General features: G+C 36.0%; 3 protein-coding genes across 3 annotated transcripts; 2 read left to right on the forward strand and 1 right to left on the reverse strand.

Annotated features, from left to right (window-relative positions):
• Window positions 1-6,561: 6,561 nt before the first annotated feature.
• LOC126630320 (caffeic acid 3-O-methyltransferase-like) lies at window positions 6,562-6,912 on the reverse strand. Its single transcript, XM_050300403.1, has one exon. The coding sequence runs from the start codon at window positions 6,910-6,912 to the stop codon at window positions 6,562-6,564; it is 351 nt and encodes a 116-aa protein (XP_050156360.1).
• Window positions 6,913-19,677: 12,765 nt separating this feature from the next.
• On the forward strand, window positions 19,678-21,303 carry LOC126630021 (nascent polypeptide-associated complex subunit alpha-like protein 2). Its single transcript, XM_050300200.1, has 4 exons — window positions 19,678-19,843; window positions 19,958-20,075; window positions 20,499-20,617; window positions 20,712-21,303. Exons 1-4 carry the CDS (start codon window positions 19,760-19,762, stop codon window positions 21,057-21,059), a joined length of 669 nt encoding a protein of 222 aa, XP_050156157.1. The 5' UTR covers window positions 19,678-19,759; the 3' UTR covers window positions 21,060-21,303.
• A 147-nt stretch (window positions 21,304-21,450) lies between these two features.
• LOC126630022 (nascent polypeptide-associated complex subunit alpha-like protein 2) lies at window positions 21,451-23,436 on the forward strand. Its single transcript, XM_050300201.1, has 4 exons — window positions 21,451-22,030; window positions 22,119-22,224; window positions 22,706-22,824; window positions 22,916-23,436. The coding sequence occupies exons 1-4, from the start codon at window positions 21,941-21,943 to the stop codon at window positions 23,264-23,266; spliced, it is 666 nt and encodes a 221-aa protein (XP_050156158.1). The 5' UTR covers window positions 21,451-21,940; the 3' UTR covers window positions 23,267-23,436.
• Window positions 23,437-23,450: the final 14 nt, after the last annotated feature.

The following is a 23,450-nucleotide window of genomic DNA, read 5'->3' on the forward strand; positions in this document are numbered from 1 at the left end:
ATTGAAACCACTGAGGACCACCTAAGTATGGACTGTGGTGGTGGAGAACAGCAGCCATGGCTGCCGATGCACTACTCATTCTATTGCAGAAGGAGAAAGAAGAGGACTTATGTTTTAAAATAACTTGGCCAAACGCACCGTTTTGAGCCAAGCCAATAAAAAAAGTTTTAAAAGCACTGCCAACTGCTCTTCTCATTGTGATTGGACATCCCTTAGACTCCACGTGATGGGTTTTTAATCAATTCCCAAGTAAAAAACAATTTAGAGATTTTAATAAAAAGGAGAGAGTAAATTAAGTGGGTCCCAATCTCACTCAAGTAAACATTTCGTTTTACCTTTGGTGTTTTGCCTTTTGCTATGCACCTTTGCCATTTGGTTGCTGTTTCTAAAGATATTTTAATTATATTCGTTTATTGTAATTCGTGCGGTTAGAAATTATTGTAATTTTTTTATTTAAAATTGAATATAAACAATACCTGACAAAAATATCCTCATTCGCCAGCAAAGATACTTTGGGATTCCTCAACTCTTCTAGCCAGCAAAAAACCTTTGAACTTACCCTATTCTCTATCCCTTGACATTAGGGCTTAGCCTTTAGGTTTGCAAACGTCTGCCATTCTTCTTTTGATCCCAAAACCCTAATTAGGGTTTAGTTATGCAAGCTTTTCATGGGGACGTTGGTTTATTTATTAGTGCATGTTGTAAGGACGTGTCACTTAAGTGTTTAACACAATGTTTATTTATGTTTTAATCGTAAAAGTTTTGATAGTCTTGCATTCACGATAAGAGTTATACATATTTAGTTGTACTCATTTTTATTTTGGTAGACATATAAATAGTAATGACTTTGTCGTTTATTTCTTTCAGTATTATTTTGGTTTTATTTTATTTAATATTTTTGCTATAAAATTAGGACCACCCGATGCTAAAATTCTGAATCCGCCACTGCTACAAACAGGGCCCACTTTAAAAGTTATAATAACTTCAGTCGTTGGATCAAATTTCAATAGTCCGAAATCCCGGACTTAATGGATTAGAATGGAAGCAATCCGGAAATGACCCATTTCCGAAGAAAAGTAATCTTTCCAGAACCAAAAGAGGTACAAAGGTCTCCCCTCTTGAAAAAAACTTCTTCACCAACCAGTAACAAAACTTCTTCACCAACCACGCAAAAGTATTAAAAATTTAAGAGAGATAAGTTGTGCAAGGTGTTTAATTAAAATATTTGTTCACCAATTTAGATTTTCATTGATTAGTTTTCGCTTTCCACAGTACAATTGACTAAAGTAGGATGTATTAAGATATAACTAGTCTTCATGCACGTGCTCATGCTAAAGGTATTTTTGGAATCACAGCATGCTACGCGTGACTGACACGTGTTAAATGTATTTATATGTGTAAATTGACAAAAGGAAAGTCAAATATTTGAAGTAAATGAATAATATTAGATCATGCTAGAAGAAACCCTTCATAAACCAATTAAAGCAGCTGAATTCACATAATAAAATCGATCTCCATAGAATTTACATTAAGAATAGAGAAAATAATATCGAATGAACAACTGCTTGAATTACATTATTGCTAGACCATTGTGAGGCTAAGCCCACCCCCTCCCCCTTAGTGTAGAGCGCGTGCAAAAAACATTTTTTTGAATCATGGCATGCTACGCACGACTTACACGTTTTAAATGTATTTATATGCGTAAATTGATAAAAGAAAAGTCAAATATTTGAAGTAAATGAATAATCTTACATCACGCTAGAAGAAACCTCTCATAAACTAATTGGAGCAACTGAATCCACATAATAAAATCGATCTCTACAGAATTTATATTAAGAATAGAGAAAATAATATTTAATAAACAACTTATTAAATCACACTATTGCTAGCCCATTGTAAGGCTAAGCACACATCCTCCCCCTTAGTGTAGATAATATCGTTTGTTAAAAAAAAAAACATTCATTTGACAACTAAGTTAATGTTAATAAACAACTGATTGAATCACACTATTGCTAGCTCATATGAGGCTAAATCCACTCCCTTCCCCTTTAGTATACATAATATTGTTTGTTAAAAAAAAAACAATCATTTGACAATTAATTTAATCACATTATTATCCGTGTGGGAAGTACCTTTTTTATAACTGGCATTACACGACTCTTAAGATGTTTTGAACGTATTTAAAAATAGAGAAAATAATATTTTCTGAAATTGGATTGAATCATATTATTGCTAGCCTATTTAAAAAAATAAAAAATAAAATATGTACAAATTTATCACCGGTGCTACGCGCCTCTTAAGATGTTTTGAACACAACATTCATGATTTTCCTTATTTTTTATTATATTTTTCTTTCATCTTCACTTGGGCACCATCAACTTTCACTCATCCTTCCATTTTTTTATTCTTTTCTCTCTTCCCATTTATATTTAGAGTAAACTGTCGATTTGCCCCCTAAACTTTCACTGAACTTTCGATTTCCCCCCTGAACTTTTCGATTGGAAAATTTCCCCCCTGAACTAATTTTTTTAGCCAATTTGCCCCCTACCGTTAGTTTTTCAAACATTCCATCCAAATTTCTGTTAAGTGAGACCATGTGCACAACATATGAGGGTAGTTAAGTCATTTCACTCTTAAAAATGATTAAAAAACTGAAAATTTCCCTCTAATTCATATCCTCAATTTTATTTTTCACTCATTCCTATGTATAAAAAATGACATACGGTGTTATTGTCTTCATGGCATGAACATTCTAGTAATTTTACATTATTAAAAAAAATGATTAAACAAAAACAGATCGAAGAAAAGAAAAAAAAAATACAAAAACCCCAGCCACCACCACTTCCTTTCCGCACCCCCATCACCCACCCCTACGACATCCTCCCCCTACCCTCATCTCCCTCAACCGTAACCCCACTCCCTGATTTGGCCCCACCCTCTGCTACCCCAATGACCCAACCCTCTTCCTGCATCACAAATCTCTCTCTCTCTCTCTCTCTCTCTCTCTCTCTCTCTCTCTTCTCTCTCTCTCTCTCTTCCCACTTTCTTCGTTCCTTGCATTGTTCGTAGAATAACAAATAGAGAGGGGAAGGAGAGTCTCTGTGTGTGGGAAGGGGGAGGACCGGATATGGTGGTTGATGGGTCTCAGGGGTGGGAGGAGGTGGTAATTGTGGGTACAAGGAGATCGGCGGTAGAGGTAAAAAATAGAGGGAATTTTTTTTTTAAATTTTTTTTCAGTTTTTTAATCATTTTTAAGAGTAAAATGACTTAACTACCCTCATATATTGTGCACATGGTCTCACTTAACAGAAATTTGGATGGAATATTTGAAAAACTAACGGTAAGGGGCAAATTGGCTAAAAAAATTAGTTCAGGGGGGAAATTTTCCAATCGAAAAGTTCAGGGGGGAAATCGAAAGTTCGGTGAAAGTTTAGGGGGCAAATCGACAGTTTACTCTTATATTTATATTTTATTTTATAATGATCAAATTTCCCATGTATTATTTGATATATTATATTGGGTTGCTTTTGGATTTTTTTGGTTGTGAGTCAATTTTGTCCTAATATTTTTGTCGAAGTCATGACACCAAATCGGCAATATTCATTGCCCTATTCGCTATATATATATATATATATATATATATATATATAATAGATAGATGTTGAACGTTCCACTAAATACATTATCATCACTACTACAAGATATATATAATAGATAGATGTTGAATGTTCCACTAAATACATTATCATATCATCACTACTATAAGATATATTTGTTGTCTTGACATGAACGGTGGAGATTGCATCAAGGGGTTTTAAATTAAACTATTTGAGTAACGTGCAACATTTTTTCTCCCAGACAATACTGTTAGAGCGAGGCTCACAATAGCTTCATTCATTTGCCCACAAGACGATGCTCTGATACGCCCGCAAAAAACTCTCACAGAGGATAGGTCTTTATTTTTTCTTTATGGCAGCACAGACACATGCTCTGTCCGTCATACACCAGGTTTTTTCATGTTTTACACCCCATTGCAAGCTTATGAATCCAAATTTATAACATACAACGAACATAAAATCACTTTTTTATTACATTTTTTTGTTTGTTATAAACCTAGTTATGGTGAAAAACGTGCGACCACCATATCAAAATAAAAGCAATACGAATGCAGACGGCAGCTTGTATACCACTGCCAAAGTTATACTCAAATCTTCTTAAGAAACTCAATGACATAGGTGTTGAAAGCGGAGCAGATGACGCGGAAGCCTTTGAATCCAGATCCCTTAGCCAAGGCCTCAAACTCCTTCTCCGTCCGCTCTTTTCCTCCGGGGTTGTAACCTTACATGATCACGTCGAGATTGACAACTCCCTTGGTGGCCAGGCTGCTGTCTGCAGCTACTGGAAGAATGCCTTCAGCAAGAATCTCCTTCCCATTGTCAGGGAGTGCGGTATAACAGTTCTTCAAAAATTTCAAGCAATGATCGTCACTCTAGTCGTGACATATCGACTGTAAGATTGCATACATGATTTGTGACTAGTTCCAAATTATTATGCAACTAAGCTCTTATAAGAAATTGATATTAGCACTACAAAGTAGTCATCAACTCTCTTTTTGATAAATAATAACAAACCTTCATGAAAATTGCATCTCCCTTTGGAACACTTGCAAACATGTCTCCTCCAACATGCTCCACACCTACATCCAACATCCATAGATCTCATATTCATTAGGATAAATGATAATAGTACAAACATAAGCAATATTAAGGGAGGAGAAATCGAACTTGAGAGAGATAGAGGTAAAGGTAAATGCTTTTAAGTAATTGAACTATAAGCATTATCAAAATGAAGAACATACCAAGAAATTTGGGAGCATCTTCTATGACATGAGGCAAGTCGAAGTTGATACCCTTAATCTATGACATGAGGCAAGTCGAAGTTAATAACTCACAAGCATCAAATAATAAGGAATTGTTGACATAATTCTTGTATTGATGTGGATTACGCTATTTAGCAAGGCAGTATCCTCTTATGTTCGAGTATACAGTTTTATTCCGACATTCTTACGAAAATGATGGAGGAGGGGATTTAAATCACCTCTAGCAAATTAACCTAACTCACATTCGAGCTTTATGGAAGAATAGAATAATTAAAGTGTTAAACAATGGAGTCATACAAAGGAAAAATGTTAAGATATAATTAGATTATCCTACATTTTTTTTCTAACTTGTTTAAATTAAACATATGTTCCTTTACAAAATTCCTCAAACTGTACAAGAATGATCAATTTCCAGTCATGTCTGTCCCCAACGACCAAATCGGGCAAAAGTAATATGAACAAAGAAGAAAATAGTAGAGAAAGATAAAGAGAAAGGTTAAGTAGACTCTTTTACAGTGGAATATCTTACGGACTCTTCGTCATATTATTTTTTGACATAATATTTTATAATGTTGGTATAAAAAATGTGTCAAAAATATGAGAGACGGATGGTCTATGAAGAATCTCCTTAATTTCCCATAAAGAAATGTTAAGCAGACTCTCCATGGATTCTCTGACAACTTATGTTTTTAGCATAAATTTTATAATATTGGTACAAAAAATGAATGGAAATTGAGGTGGTAGAGAGTTTATAGAAAGTCTCATTTTGATAGAATCTTTGTATCATATATCTTAGTACAAAGGATAATGTTGGGTAGATTAACCTTTTAGACAAAATTTGTAACTGATTTGATGTGTCACCAATAAAAATAAACATGTTAATCAAAATATCAATAAACACATTATATAGTTTATAAAATGAGAAATGTTAAGGCAACTCTCAATGGACTCTCTGACACCTCATGTTTTTGGCAAAATGTTTTATAATGTTGATAAGAAAATTAACGTTAAACTGTAAAGTGGCAGAGAGTTTATGGAAAGTGTCACTTTTAGAGAGGCCTCTTAGCATTTCTCTTATAAATTATGTATTAAATAGATAGTCTCCATAACATTACTCTACTCTACTAATAAGGGTAATGCTAGAGAGACTAAATTTTTAAACTAAATGTTGTAAATTAAATGATATAGTTGTGATGATTAGATTATTACTTAAATGTTGATTAACGTTATTTGTTATTGATAGCACATAATTTAACTTGCAAATTTAGTTTAACAAATTAGTCTACTTAATAACCCCCTAAAAATATAGATAACAGTCACATACTCAAGGCCCAACTCACATTTAGTAACATTTTTATGATTTTATTATGATGAACCTGTTTAAAACCCATTATTAATGTTGGTTTAGGATCAAATTAGGATGATAAATTAGGAACTTTAATAAAAAGTTCCCGGTACTGTTCACTTTAACGAAAAACCACATTTTTACACTAAAAAGTTCAATTCTGGTACTATTCACTTTACCCTTTATTTTGTGCTTATCGTTAAAACTCAAAGTTTTCAAGTCATTTTCATTAGTTTTCCTGATAAATTAAGAAAAAGAGTGGTAATTACCAGCTCTCCATAAGGACCTTGTCCTGACTCATGAGGCAAAGAGGAGCAATGGAAACACCATCCTCGTTCTATGTCAAGAACTTGCAGATGGGGCCGAGGCCGTACAACCGCTCGACATTGTCGTCGGGAAGCATGCTGAGGGAGTAAGTGAGGATGGAGTAGCTGACCAGGAGGTGCATCATGCGGTCCAGCATGACGGGGTCGTCAGGGTTCTTGGTCGGCAACTGCGAAGCTAAGTCCGTCGGAGAAACGAAAGTGCCAAGCCCGGCTTTCGCCATGATCTCGAGGAGGTCGAGCTCGAGGGCTGCCTTGAGCACTATGGGGAGAAAGGGGGCGTTGACTAGCTGCATGGCGAAGAGGTTTGTTTCTTCGTCGGAGACTTGGGTTGGAGTCGTCTGAGCTTCTCCGGTCGATCCCATTTTTTGGATTTGGTGTTGGGAGAGAGAGAGAGAGAGAGAGAGAGAGAGAGAGAGAGAGAGAGAGAAGGGAGGAGAAGAGGAGATGAGGAGATGACGAGGAGGAATGAGGGTAGAAGAGATGGGTGTGCTAACTAGCAATATATAAGGATTTATTTAGTCACCCACCACCTTGCCTTATTAATAATATATAAGGATTTGTTTACTCACCCACCACCTTGCCTTATTAATCCGTAATTAGATTGAGAGGAGCTGAATTGAGAAGGAAATGAATTGAGAAGGAATTGGAATGAGGTGAAATCATAATCAAGTTCATGTTAAAGACGTTTACTAAAATTGGTTGAAATCAAAGTATGAATGATATTGATATATAAAAATTGTTTACTAATTCACATGAATCGGAATAAAAATTAATGTGATTACTAAAATACGCCTATTGTAATTAATTTATTTTATATCTAATTATTTTTAGTAAAACTAATATTCTTTCATTTTTCAGTAGAGAGAATAACTATTTTTTTCATTTTCTAGTAACTTTTATTCTTTCATTGGTCCTTATCAGTTACCAACATAAAATAAACTCCAAGAAAAAAAAATTCACTCACTATCCTCTCTGCTGTTGTGCCGACCCATCCATTTCTAAATTTCCCAGGCACATCTCTCTCTCTTCCCCTATCTTCCCCATCTTTCTTTGCTGACCCACCCCTTTCCAAAATTCCCCAGGCATCTCTCTCTCGTCCCCATCTTTATCTGCTACCGACCCACCCCTGATCGCGAGACCACTATCTTTCCTTTTCTTTGGTCTTCATCGAGAACGCGAGCCTTGTTAAGCAATGGCTTGAAGGCAACACCCACCTATGGCCAACTATCACAATCACAACGGTTGCAAACACTGGCACCGTTCTCATCTTTGGAGTTCGAGGGTATTACCTTTATAAAATTTGGATTCTTGATGTACACCATTTCTAGGAATTCAAATACCTCATCCCACTCAAGAATTGGACTCCGACATTTCAAGAGTTGAATTCCTGATTTTGTGCTGGTCCCACAATTATTTGAATTCCTGATGGTTTGGTAACCGCTAAAATGATTGGGGATATGTGCAATTTTAGTTCCCACCATCCCATTCCCCTTTGGTAAACATGCCTTTCATGTGGTACCAAGTTTTCAACCACCATGCAGGACCCCACATGCCTCCCACAAGTCTTACCTTTTAAGTCTAACTTTATACTATACTCTTTATCTGGTTTTGTTTTGTTTTATTTCCTTTTAGGGATCCTTAAGAGTATTTATACTTATATTTAAGGTAAAAATTTGTTATTAGCACTCCAAAAATCTCATTTAGCACTCCAAATTTTCTATAATTAAAAAGAAAAATACACTTAAAAGGAATGTAAAATGAGATTTTTGAAGTGCTAATAAAAATTCCCTTAAGGTATTGTGTTTAATATTTTTCTCTCTTAGATTTGTTTTTGAAAAATATATGAACAAACTTAATGATTATTTACATATCCAAACTTTGATGGCGAGTCAGGGCACAATAGAAATGTTGATCCTGTGTAACCGGAAAGTCATGGGTTCAAGTTGTGGAAACAACCTCTTTACAACGTAAGAATAATAATGCGTACGATAAACGTTTATCAACACAAAACGGAAAGTCTTGTTGGCTTGCAGGCCCTTTACAAATCCAAAACTTTCCTATCAAAAAGTGTAGTTTTCTTCAATACAATGTTATACTCGATGGTTTAAATTAACGCAAACGCATTTCACACCAGTATGTCTACTGATATATTGTTCTCTTGGAGTTGAAGTTGGGAGAACTGGAAAAAAAATAGTGAATTGCTCCCTTTTGAAGTCCTTGTAGCTGGTGATAGAGCATAGTTTACAATAAGGTTGTTGTCATTTATTTATTATATGTTATGGTGTTTGAAAAGTTTTTAAGTCCAAAGTTTTTCTCCCTAGTTGATTCGGCAAAACAAGTTACTTAATCTAAGCAATTGTGAAATGAAACAAAGAGGCTGGAACGACATTGGACAAACTATAAAAGAACAATTTGCATGGAACGAATTTATCGTTATTGTATTACTTTAGTTCAATAATGTAATAAAATGTCTAAAATAATTTACACTAACATTATATAATAAAAATGAAACGACACGTGATGATAACACATTCCATATAAATCCTTACAGTATTTTTTATCAAGCATCATATTTTCGTCAAGCTCAAAAGATAATATACTAAATTGAGATGATGTCATTGCCATCGTTTGTGTTGTCCTGACTAATCCATGAAAGGGATCGGTTGTCTTGGCAATTTACAAATAGGAAACAAATAATTAAAAAATATGTGATAATTGTTGTAGTCTTATTAAATTATGAATGTGATTGTGTAAATCATAGTGTATCTAGAGGTATCTTGAAATATTCTCTAGGGTTAGATATTATCCTATTAGAGTTGTAATCCTATTGGGGTAAGGAATTTACCTTTCCTACTACTATAAATAAAGGCACAATGGGGTGGAATAGAACATATCTCACAATTACACATCTATCTCTTCTCTTTCTATGCAGCACTCTCTCTTAACTTTTCAGTAAATTATGCCTACAGCATGTTATCAACACACTCTTGACGCTGCGCTACAGAGAGTTTGTTCTTCAATCATGGAAATATTACATTTTAATCATTCTTTTTATGATTACTTTATTATTTTATTGAATTGATCTACATGTTATTGATTCGATTTAATTTTTCTTTGTTGTACGTGATACAACGCATTGGAGATGCAATTCCGGCTTTTAGAGAAGGATATTCTAGAAATTCAAAGGCTTAGTTGTTTTCTGCCAATCAGGTTTCTTTAAAATAAATTAAGATATTTGAAACGACCGTGAAACATGAAAGCATTCCCCATGATGTATGAACACCCTATATTTATATTTTCCTTTCAATTATATATATTGCATATGGGTTCATATATTTTGTCAATATATATACACACACACACATATACTTGTTCATGCAATACGCAATTATACTATGTGGAATTTGTGAGTCAAAGCATCGAAATTAATTTAGAAGCAATTAGGGTTTTTAACCCTAGAATTTGAAAAAACAAATTTAAAAAAAAAATACTGGGATTCTTGTAGCATAGGTCGCGGCTTGCCGTCATGCCACCAGAGCACCACTGCTGGCTTGCAGCCAGCCGTGTTGAGCACGCCCCCTGGAATGACGTCGTTTTGACATCTAGACTATGCAGCAACCCTTTAGGCTTTGCTACGCCTACACGGACACCAGGCCTCGGCCTGGTAAGGTTTACCGTAGGCCCGCAACCCCTCCCGCCCAAACCAACAACTTTTGAGTTGTTGGGCTTTGTCCCTAGTCCCTGGCCCAAACCTGCCAACAGTCTTAGGCTGCTGGGTTTGCACTGCACATAGCCCAAATTGAAGCTAGCCCGCGGCTGGGCTTCATACGCACCTATCCCAGGCAAGCCCTATGTTGGGCCTGTACTCCCCGCACCTTTTTGTGGCTTAGAACCAACAGTCTAGCTGCTAGGCCTATCCCAGACCTACGACTCGTGGCCTGCAGCCATGATTGGGCTATCTTACAACCAACATGTGGCCTACTAAGCCTTTTTAGGGCCTTGCCTTGTACACGGTACCCTAGCCCACTGGGATTGGGCTATAATTTTTCGAAACCAATGTTATTCTTTGGCATTCCCGCTAATATTAACCTGAATGTTATTATTATTTTTCTTCTACGATCAAACCTGAATGGTTATGATCTATTAAATTATTTAAAGTGACTAGTAGTCCATTAATCTGACAATTAATCCAAAATTATTGGCCTGAAGCCCACTTTTTGGCAATTAACGATTCAGTAAATTATTTCTTTTCTTTAACCTGTTGACTCCATTTCGTAGTTCCGAAGCACTCACACTTGAGTTCCTGAAGCAATCTAAATCCACTACACTTAGTTGTTTATTGTATTTTGTGTTCTTACAGATACCTCCTTTTATGAACCAGAAGTTCATAAAACAAATTGAACTTGTGGATACAAATTTCTTCCTCCTTGTTCTTGGACAAAACTACACCTACAAAATAAATAACACCTTAGGTCAAGGTCAAGAGCCTCACGTGTCCACGATGAATGGAGGGGGCTTTGGCCGAAGAACCTCCGATGTCAAAGTTAGAATTTTGAGGGAAAAATGTTTGGAGAATTTAGCAAGAGAATTGAAATTGAGTTTTGGAGAGAATGAGGTAGTATTTATAGGGGTGTGGCCGGCCCCTTTAGGAGGAGGAGGACCGGCCACTTGGTTGGTATTTTGGGTGAGGTTCATGATTTGTAGCCAATTATGAATAATTGAATAATAAATCAATTTATTAGCTAATTAATAGAATAATTTCCTAATTGATTAGCTAATTAATATAATCAAAGATGAATGATTTGGGAGTTACCTTGTGGAGAGGATTTGATGAGGATGGATGAAATAGGTTTCGAATTATTACCTATTTTGGACACTTTTGACTTGATTGAGGGATGATTACCCACTACTCGTGTGTAGGAGTCCCGGTGTGCCTTGAGGGTAATTTTGTCATTTTTACCTAAAAATCCACATGTTGCCTTGTGATTATTTTTGGCTCCACATAACCTATAGTTTCAAATTTAGTGCCTTTGAAACCTGAAGTTTTTATAAAACAAATACACACATGAATTGCTAAGGGTTGAGTGTGCTTGCAGTGAGGGCCCCAACATTGCAGGTTTGGTCGCTTGACTCGCCTCACAAGCACGTAAACTACGTGCGCCTAACACACAAAAATAATAATAATAAAACATGGCTAACGCCAGTTCCACTTAGGCGCTGAGTTGGGCTATTCATGCTCGATTAAGCAGTCGGATTCTGCTTCCTTCCACTGTAGCTCGACTCATTGGGGTGGGGTGGAAAGGATTTTGGGGGTTTTGAGGGATTTAGTCACCCAACTGCTTGAGCAATTGAGAATAGTGGACTTGCCCTTATTACCATTGTTGTTTTGTGAGTCTCACACACATAAACGATTTGAATCAGTTTCAAAATTAATCTAAATAATCCTATGGAAATTGATCATTTCAATGACCAAACAAAAAAGGTTAATAATTTCTGGACTTTGAATAATACTATGTTAATGTCAATATCTGCTCAAACTAATCACTCTCTCTGAATCTTTTGGTAAGGATCATGGGGATCCGTAAATTGTGTCCGTTTATAGCACATCATGCGGTCAATTTTTGTCAAGTACTATTTATGTTTATTTTTAAATAAAAATATTTAAAATGATTTCTAACTGTACGATGTATGATGAATGGACACAATTCACAGATCCTCGGATCCGGACTCTCAAACTCCATGAGGTAAATCGATAAATGGTATTATTTAATTGGCTAGGGTTTGACAAACAACAGGGAATCACTGTCACATCTCTTCTAATATTTTGAACATGTTGACGACAGATCGGATGCAGCTCTTGGTGACAAAAACAAATTCCAATTCCACCTCTTAGTTGGATTGCTCTCTTTTTGTTTGGAAGAAAAGGGAAAATGATCCTCTTCGGATCCATTCCTCCTAATTCACGAAGTCCGGGGATTCGGACCATTGAAATTTGATCCAACGGCTACAAACAGGGACCCACTTTAAAAGTTATAATAACTTTTGCCGTTGGATCAAATTTCAATGGCCCGAATCCTCAAACTTGGTGGATTAGGTGAAAGAGATCCGAAAATGATCCATTTCTGAAGAAAAGTAATCTTTCTAGAACCAAAAGAGGTACAAAGGTCTCCCCTCTTTAAAAAAACGTCTTCACCAACCATTAACAAAACTTCTTCACCAACCATGCAAAAGTATTAAAAATTTAAGAGAGATTAGTTGTGCAAAATGTTTAATTAAAATATTTGCTCACCAATTTAGATTTTCATTGATTAGTTTGCGCTTTCCACAATACAAATGCCTAAAGTATGATGTATTAAGATATGACTAGCCTTCATGTAGGCCTTCTTACGCTTGCAGAAGGCATTTTTTTAATCACAGCGTGCTACTCGCGACTTATACGTTTTAAATGTATTTATATGCGTAAATTGACAAAAGGAAAGTCAAATATTTGATTAAATGAATAATCTTAGATCATGTTAGAAGAAACCCCTCATAAACCAATTAAAGCAGCTGAATTCACATAATAAAATCGGTCTCTATATAATTTACATTAAGAATAGAGAAAATAATATTAAATGAACAACTGATTGAATCACATTATTGCTAGACTATTGTGAGGCTAAGCCCATCCCTTCCCCCTTAGTGTAGAGCGCGTACATAAGACATTTTTTTGAATCACGGCGTGCTACGCACGACTTCCACATTTTAAATGTATTTATATGCGTAAATTAACAAAAGAAAAGTCAAATATTTGAAGCAAATGAATAGTTTTACATCACGCTAGAAGAAACCCCTCATAAACCAATTAAAGCAACTGAATCCACATAATAAATCGGTCTCTATAGAATTTACATTAAGAATAGAGAAAATAATATTTCGTAAACAACTAATTAAATCACACTATTGCTAGCCCATTATGAGGCTAAGCACACCCCTCCCCCTTAGTGTAAATAATATTGTTTGTTAAAAAAAATAACTAATTTAATGTTAATAAACAACTGATTGAATCATACTATTGCTAGCCCATTGTGAGGCTAAGTCCACTCCTCATCCCTTTAGTATAGATAATATCGTTTGTTAAAAAAAATTATTTGACAACTAATTTAATCACATTATTATCCGCGTGAGAAAGACATTTTTTATAACCGACATTACACGCCTCTTAAGATGTTGTGAACATATTTAAAAATAGAGAAAATAATATTTCATGAACATCTGATTGAATCACATTATTGCTAGCCTATTTAAAATAAAATAAAAAGAAAAAAAGATGTACTAATTTATCACCGGCATTACGCGCCTCTTAAGATGTTTTAAACACAACATTCATGATTTTTCTTATTTTTATTATATTTTTTATTCTCCTTCACGTGGGCACCATCAACTTTCACTCATCCTTATTCCTTTCTCTCTTCTCATTTATATTTATATTTTATTTTATGATAACCAAATTACCAAATTACCCATGCATTATTTGATATATTATATTGGACTGCTTTTGGATTTTTTTGGTTGAGAGGCAATTTTGTCCTAATATATTTTTGTCGAAGTCGTGACACCAAATCAACAGTATTCATTGCCCTATTCGCTATATATATATATAATACAGACATACATACATACATACATACATACATACATACATACATATATATATATATATATATATATAATAGATAGATGTTGAATGTTCCACTAAATACATTATTAGCACTACTATAAGATATATTTGTTCTCTTGACATGAACGGTGGAGATTGCATCAAAGGGTTTTAAATTTAACTATTTGAGTAACGTGCAACATTTATTCTCCCAGACAGAATCCTTCATCCACCATTATCGTTTGTAATTTGGTGGCCGAAGCTTCTAACAAAGCAAAATACAAAGATGTCCATACCCTTAACAGGTTTATGGGGAATGGATATGTAAGGTTATAGTATTGTTCTCTTTCATGATATATACAGTAATTTTTTTGAAAGCAATACTCTATAATGGTGAATAATCTCTTTAAAGTCATAAAAAATTCATGTCCCATGTATAACCAGTTCTCTATATTGTAATAAGTTATAATTAGGGCCCAAAAAAACCTATTTAGGAAATACATAATAAAAGGATCGTGGGTCAGGTATGTTCTTGAATTGAAAGATTCAAACCTTCGAATAGCGGCATTCATTAAGGATAAATAAGTTAATAAATAATATTTTAGGTATGTAATGGAATAAACTACATATTGTAACAAGTTATCATTTTTGTTTCTCTTATCTTGAGGAAGCACGCATCCACATGGTTATAACTATCAATGATTACAAAAATATACAAAAAATAAAATACTTGCCGTTCAAAGAATCCTATTTAGTAAATAAACATTCATCAAGGATAAATAATTCAATAAATCATTAAGGATAAATAAGTTAATAAATAATATTTCAGGTATGTAATGGAATAAACTACATATTGTAACAAGTTATAATTTTTGTTTCTCTCATCTTGAGGAAGCACGCATCGACATAATTATAACTATCAATGATTACAAAGATATACAAAAAATAAAATACTTGCAGTTCAAAGAATCCTATTTAAGAAATAAACATTCATCAAGGATAAATAATTCAATAAATAATTTTTTAAAGTACATCCTCTATTAAGTAATGGAAAAAATAAGTGAAATAAACATTCATCAAGTATAAATAATTCAATAAATAATTTTTTAAAGTACATCCTCTATTAGGTAATGGAAAAAATAAGTGAATCTCATGTTGAAACAAGGTATGTCACACATAAATAATCAAGAATAAAATTCTATATCAAAACAATCAGATATGATTCTTAATCACGACTTATACTACTCCGAATACGTAAGTAATGATGCAATAAACAAACAAATCCACTCACTAATCCCTATCGTGTACACTTGTTTCAATCAATCAATCATACAATTTGTAATCATGATCTAATTTTCTTCTTCTTTTCCTTTTCCACGGTGACGTGTACGTGAAGAAATTTTTCCATGTTCCGAGTCCATTAGCTGATCTGAAGTTTCATCAACCATAACTTGACACCTATTGATTTTTAATACTCACCTACTAGTCTCTCCTTCCTCTCTCTGTCTCTCTCTCTCCCCCCAATAGTCTCTCCTTCCTCTCTCCCTTCTCGGGAAACTGAAAAACAAAGAAGATTTTTGCATTTACATTATTCAAAATCATGACTCAACTATTAATTTTAAATTCTGCCATCTCCTTCAAAATCATACTCTAGTTGGGCATGACTAGAGAAGAAGGAGAAGATGAAAACTGGATATCCAGTGGGTGTTCATGGTGGAAAAATTTCTCGTCTCTCTGACTCTCTTTCTCTCTGACCTTTTCATCTTCCTAAAGAAAATCACATTCATATCCATCTCTGGAGCAATTGGAGAGAAAGAAACATCCAATAGAAATAATGGGCATGTAGCTGATGAGCACTTCTAGTTTTCATCACCATCTTCTTCATCCCGAAAGCACTTCTACCCCTCCCACGAAAGCACTTTTTGGTTTAGGACATGTCAACAGCAGAAGCATAGTAAACATCAAAAGAAGAAATCAAATTTATGGGAACTGAGAAGATGACAGTATCATTTCAGATCTATTTTTTCTCTTTCTGAAGATCAATTTTCAGTTATCGAGACCACTGTTTCGAAGTCACAGAATTTTTTAATGAAATAAAAAACCAGGCCACATGTCAGTCTATTATTAGCTCGGTACTCCAGGTCAGCTTGGGTACCCGGTCCTTCGAAAAATTTCTCGTGTAGGTGACCGATTAACGGAAGAGATTTTTCAGTGTTTCCGTCACACGAAATGGTACACCACATGTTCTTATATAAATAGTAAGTTACGTGTGTTAAAAAGTTAATAATTTAAAATTAAAAATTTTCATCATTTGCATAAAAACACATGATGTATAATCCGTGTTCCCGTCACAACTAAAAAATTTCGGATTAATAGCAAGCAAATGACGTCATTCCATTGATTATCCATACCACAAATTTCAGGCCCAAATAATTTTTAATTATGGCATGGACCACGTTTGGACATTGATAATTTATAATTTATAATTATGCCCAAGTTGTCGTCTGAAATCTTGCACGACACTGTCACTGTTCGATAGATGCCGATCCTCCTTTCCATTTTAAACGAAGTGGTGATTGTGTCGAGAGCCTAAACGTGACTGTTTAATTTTCTTTCTTCTGTTCGGTTGCTGGGAAAATGCAGGTGAAGAATTGAATTTGAAATCATAACCCCATTTTACATATGACCCTTCTAGGGTTTTGCAAAAGAAAGGAAATTTTTAATCAATTTTCTTTCTTTGTTGTTGTGTTTGGTTGCTGGGAAAATGCAGGTGAACAAATGAATTAGAAATTGTAACCCCATTGTGACATTTTGCCTATGAACCTTCTGGTGTTTGACCTCAAAAGATTTAAAATTTATAAGAAAGTTTCCAACTTTTCTGCTTATCTGTTCATATTCCAATTTTTGTAAATTTATGAGCTAATTTGGCGAATATCTGATGCCTTGTGTGCATTTGAACTGATGCTACCTCTGCCTGAAATTTCCCTTCGAGACGACACCCCATGAGAGCTACTGTGAGCTGGTAACAGAGTTTACAACTACAAATATTTGCATCTTGTGAATGTATCCCTGATTCCCCATTTATATTGTTTAACTTGGCAGCTCAAAAGTGAATTCACTGATTGTATGTAGTGCTACTGCTTTGTTTGCGATTCTGCCGCTCCATGCGGCTTGTGGAAGCTATCACATTGCCACGCCGCTGCGCACATTGGTGACTGGAAATGCAAAAGGATGTTGGTGAAGCAGCAAGCCGCGGTGAAGAAATGAACAAAGCTCCGTTGTTTAGCCGTATTGCGGATAACGGTGTATGAGAAATACCAGAAAAGTGAACAGTTGTTTTACTAGTATGCGGTTAAGTTCATGTAATTTTGTTCATAAGGAGGGTTGTTTGCTCCCTAAATTCGCCATGGGCCTTTCGGGCATACCGGGAATTTACTCAAACATGAAATTGATGGGTGCGAGCGTGCCACTACTAGATGCAACTAGTAGACGAGATCTGAATGATTGAAGTTATGCCTAAATTCAACTTCAAACAAGATATTGTGCCATTGAGTGGGAATGGCTCAAATCAAGGTTCTTTTTTTGCCTTAAAGATAAGGACCTTTACTTATATGGAGAAATGTAACAATAACTAAATCACAAGCTTGCTGGAAGTGTGAATGACAGAGGAAAATAAATTACTGGTATTGTAGATTGCTTGTAATTTAAATGACTAAAAATGAGTTGTACATAAACTACAAATAAGATCGATACTACTAGTGAGCAGCAGAGCTCTTAAAAAAGGAAAGCAATGGATGCTTGGCTAAAGCTAAATGTTTACAAGGAAGTTGATGAGCTGATTTGAGTAAAGTTGATTGATTGGTTGTTTGAGTGTCCTTAATGCTTCTGCCTCTGCTTCTTTATATAGAGATCTGAAAGAGCCACCTTACTGAGAACAATGAACTTGCTCGAAAGAAGCTTGGCCAGCTTGCATAGTGAAATAATATTAAAATGGGAACTTGCATTTCCACCACATGTTTTCACCACTTGCAATAAACTATTAATTAAAAGAAGCAAGTTAACCTCTTTCACCATGTATCCTCTATCAGAATGTATGTATCTTCCCATCCACTTGCATTAGGAAAACATGCAATTGTTGTTTAAACAAAGCTCTTGGCAAACCTCCACAACCAAACAAATGGGAAAAGCAATATTATAATGTTAAATAACTCCACTTGCAGCCAAATATCTTTCCAAGTTAGCATTCTTGCACATTAATCCTCCAAATGCCATATTTTACCTAAATAGTCCAAATAAGTGAAACGGTGCACATTTTAGGTGCGGGGTGTGCAAACAAGGGTACTCGAAGAGATGTGGTTACTAATGAACTTACGATGTTAGTAGAAATGGAATCAAATTCGATTAGTTCAACTCGATTTGCTTTCTTGTTAGAATTTGCAGGATGATTAGCAAGCTAAATACAAGTGGAATTTGTCCAATTTTAGCAAGTTCACGGGTCAAATATTTGCATCTCAATAAATACCTTGTACCCCCTTTCAAAAAATAAATACGTCGTACAAGTTATACAATTGACTCGTAAGACTCTGATATTACAAATCGGTTAATGTAGACGCCATGATGGTTATGTTGGTTGAGAATTAGAGTTCGAAAAGGATGTTGTGTGAGAAAATTTATAGCTATTTTTATGATAATTTATTGTTTTTTAATGAACTTATGGTTACTTAAATTATCATTTTCTCCATCATAAATCATGGGAGATTATATTCACACACCCCAAAGTACTTCTCCCACACTTTTTTAATTTTTTAATATTCTTGATAGAAAAATATTAAAAAATTAAAAAGGTGTGGGAGAAGTAATTTGGGGTGTGTGAATATAATTTCTCTAAATCATTATGGTCATTTTGTGAAAAATTTATGTTAAATTGAGGGTATTTTTGTCAAATCAATCTCACCACTTGAACTTGTGGTTTTTTCAATTCAACGAAAATCTTCCACATAAGAACCAAAATAATAGACGATGGATAATTTTAGAGACCACTTCTTTTGATTCTAAATCTTAGAACCAAAGTGAGGAGTTATGCCAATCTGAGGGATGATTTTGGCTAAAAAGCCTTTATAAAAATAATAAGTTGTCACATCAATTGGTCACCAAAATTTGGCGTAATAAGTTAATGTCTTTAACATACGATATTATCTACACTATGGGAGTGAGAGAATGTGCTAAGTCTCACAATGAGCTAGTGTCTTTAGAATTATCTATACCTGAAAATGATTGCAACATATAAACATGTAACTTAGGCTGGTCAGCAATGTTAGTGTGCCAATGCCAAATATCTTGCAACCGAGTTTGAATTCTGCTAGTACAACCCACAGAATATGTGATTTAATGATTGGGCTTACAAACAAAATAAAAGAAAAGCCCAAAATTGGCGGCCCAATTATAACAAGAAACCCTTACCCTCGCGAATCACATATATCATCATCCATCTCCATCTCTCTCTCTATACACGCTGCTCTTCCCCTTTATCCGTTTCAAAGTTTCCAGAGCTCCGTCGACGAACCCAAAAGATGTCACCGGCTCCACTGGTGCAACCGGAGTCCGTCGCCGACGAGGTCAACTCCGTCGAGCAGCTCCTCAAGAGCTCTAATCCGGTAAAGCCCTTCCCTTTTCCCTTTTTGTGGGGATGAAATAATTTGTTTTCATTTTCCATTTTTGTTTGTTTACTAAATTTTGAATGTTGGACTGGTATCATTGGCACTTGGCAGAACAAGGATGAAGACGAAGTGGTGGTTGAGGACGTGAAGGACGACAATGACAAGGACGAGGACGACGACGATGAGGACGATGACGAGGACGACGATGATAAGGAAGACGGCGGTCAAGGTTGCCTTTTTTTCCTTCCTATCCTTTCGATTCTAAGGCATATTCGTCATTTTGTTTTTGCAGTTCATTTGGTATCTGTGCTGCTTCCTGAATGATCTCAATTGCTTGGAGTTTTGGGATTTTGTTATGAGCATTGAGAGGGTGCAATTTTAAGATTTTGTAATAAAATCTATGGAAATAATGAGCATAAAAGTTATGTTGGCTGATTTTGATGTAGGTTTCGAGATGTTTTCGACCCGAAACCTTGTTAGGAATGTAAAGATCCATAATTTTTTGTTCATTTGTGCTAATGTTTTGTAGTTGGCCATTTGGATTTTAAATTTTGGATTGTTTTTTACTTAAAGTGTAGTTTTGTTGGATTACAACGAGTATATATTGTCTACGTTGTCCTTTAAGTGACGTTGATTAGACGATGATCAACAGGTGGAGGTGAGGCTTCGAAGCAGAGTAGAAGTGAGAAGAAGAGTCGAAAGGCAATGTTGAAGCTTGGTATGAAGCCTGTAACGGGCGTTAGTAGGGTTACCATCAAGAGGACCAAAAACGTAAGTTGATGTTTGATTTCCAGTTGGTGCAATTGGGATGTGGTTGTATGATGCTCGATATTCATTGTTTGTTTTCTATTTCGTGGTGTTTCAGATACTATTTTTCATCTCGAAACCTGATGTGTTCAAGAGTCCGAACTCTGACACCTATGTCATATTTGGCGAGGCCAAGATCGAGGATTTGAGCTCTCAGCTGCAGACACAGGCTGCTCAGCAGTTCAGGATGCCAGACATGAGTTCTGTGATGGGGAAACCAGAGATTTCGGCCGCAGCTGCTGGAGCTCAGGACGAAGAAGAGGAAGAGGTGGATGAAACCGGGGTGGAACCTAGGGACATTGATTTGGTCATGACACAGGCTGGGGTATCGAGGAGCAAGGCCGTCAAGGCACTCAAGACTCACAGCGGGGACATTGTCAGCGCTATCATGGAGCTCACCACTTAACTGGCCAAAATCGTAGTTTTCCTCAAGCTCATTGTTTCCCTAATGAGTGTTTCGAATCAGTGTCGTGTCGGTCATTAGGATTTTTAGCTCAATCGGAAGCCCGTCTATGTGGATCTGGATTATGCTTCTCTTTTTCTTTTGTGGACTCAAAGCATTGGCTGTGATCGCCGTCAGGTTTTCTGATGTACTTCACTCCCGAGTCATGAGTTATTAAAGGTTTCTATTGTCATTTTTAATTCTTTCACATGAGAGTTGTCTGCTTCATGGATAAGGACGTAGGATTGCCACTAGTACTAATGATATTTTTCTCTACCTGTAAGCGAGATGTTTTAGCTTTGATAACGAGTTTATAACTAGTCGATTCAAATTATAGTGTCTATAGGGTTATTTGTCGTTTAGCGTGGTTATGTTGTCATTTGGTGTTACAGTTTAATAAGGGGTCTTAGGTTTGACTTTCAAAGATGAACTCTTGCCAAAAGGAAAGCGTTTTTTGACATTCATTCTCTCTGTGTACACTTTTGTTTGCTTATGACTTTCGGTTTAGTTAAATCAAAGGAGAATCAATATGATGTTCAATTAAGTTAAATTAAAGAAGAACTAATAAACAAAAACAAGCAGTGAAGAACGGAGTTAGAAACCAGAGCGTGTGCGAAAATCGTTTTCCTATAAGAAAATAACGCAGGTGATTTAATGATTGGGCTTGGTGGTGCCGCCAAAAACTAGCGGCCCATTCTGAAACCGAAACCCTTTGCCCTCGCGAATCATCACGTCTCGGTCTCTATACACCGCTGCGCCTGCGTGGTGGTAGCCGAATTGCTACTCTTCAGTCTTCATATTTATCAGTTTCAGAGCTTCTAGATCTCCGCCACCAAACCCGAAACATGTCACCGGCTCCACTGGTTCAGCCAGAGGCCGGCGCCGCCGTCGAAGAGGTTCTCTCCGCTGAACAGCTCCTCAAGAACTCTAATCAGGTAAAGCTCCTCCCTTTATTTAAAGTATCCATTTTCTGTTTGGTTCATATATATGTTTTTTTTAATTCGGTGCTGCGAATGTTGTCAGAACAAGGAAGAAGAGGAAGTCGTGGTCGAGGACGTCAAGGACGACGACAATGACGACGACGACGAGGAGGATGACGACGACGAAGACAAGGAAGACGGCGGTCAAGGTTTGTTCTTTTTTTGTTGTTGTTCTTATCCTTTCGATAACTTGTAGTTTTGGATTTGTCATGAATGTCTTTGCGTTTTTTAAAGGCATGTTTGATTGGTAGGAGCATAAAGACGGTGAAAATATTAGATTTTTGCATAAGCTATGAAAATAATGAGAGCGGTTGGCACAACAAAAAGGTTGCTTCTTTGTGACTGAAATGTCATGGGTCGTGGAAACAACCTCTTTTCAAAGCGGAGTCTTGTTGGCTTGGGGTTGCCTTATGGAAATAATGAGGGCAAATCACGTAGCTTGTTTGATTTTGATGTTAATTTTGAAATGTTTTGGATGGAACCCAAAAGTCGAATCGTAGTTCTGTTTGTTCTAAACTATAAAGATTCAAACTTTTTCATTCATTTATACAGTACTTTTGCCGCTTAATCACAATGAATATGTATTATATCCTGTGTTGTCCTTCGAGTGATGTTAATTCGACGTAACAGATGGAAATGAGTCATCGAAACAGAGCAGAAGCGAGAAGAAGAGTCGGAAGGCAATGCTGAAGCTGGGTATGAAGCCTGTTACTGGTGTTAGCAGGGTGACAATCAAGAAGACCAAAAACGTAAGTTGATGTTTGATTTCCGGTTCGTGAAATTGAGATATGGTTATGTGATGGTCGATGTTCATTGGTTGTTCTTTTTTATGTATTTCAGATAATATTTGTCATATCGAAACCTGATGCCTTCAAGAGTCCAAACTCTGATACCTATGTCATATTTGGCGAGGCCAAGATCGAGGATTTGAGCTCTCAGCTGCAGACACAGGCTGCCCAGCAGTTCAGGATGCCGGACATGAGTTCTGTGATGGGAAAACCAGAGATTTCTGGAGCAGCTGCTGGACCTCAGGCAGATGAAGAAGAGGAAGAGGTTGATGAAACCGGGGTGGAACCTAAGGACATTGATTTGGTCATGACACAAGCTGGGGTGTCAAGGAGCAAGGCCGTCAAGGCTCTCAAGACACACAGCGGGGACATTGTCAGCGCTATCATGGAACTCACCACTTAATTGTTTTCCTCGCGCTCATTGTCAGTTGATGATGAGTTTTTTTTAATCAATGTCGTTCGTTCACTATTGTCATCCAATCGGACGCGGGTCTATGTGTGGATGTATTGTGCATTTCTTTTCTTTTGTGGACTCAAAACATTGGTAGTGAGGTCTTCTGGTTTGCTGATGTACTTCACTCCTGTGT

The sequence above is a fragment of the Malus sylvestris genome, chromosome 7, assembly GCF_916048215.2.
Source record: "Malus sylvestris chromosome 7, drMalSylv7.2, whole genome shotgun sequence".
In the NCBI taxonomy this organism is placed as follows: domain Eukaryota; kingdom Viridiplantae; phylum Streptophyta; class Magnoliopsida; order Rosales; family Rosaceae; genus Malus; species Malus sylvestris.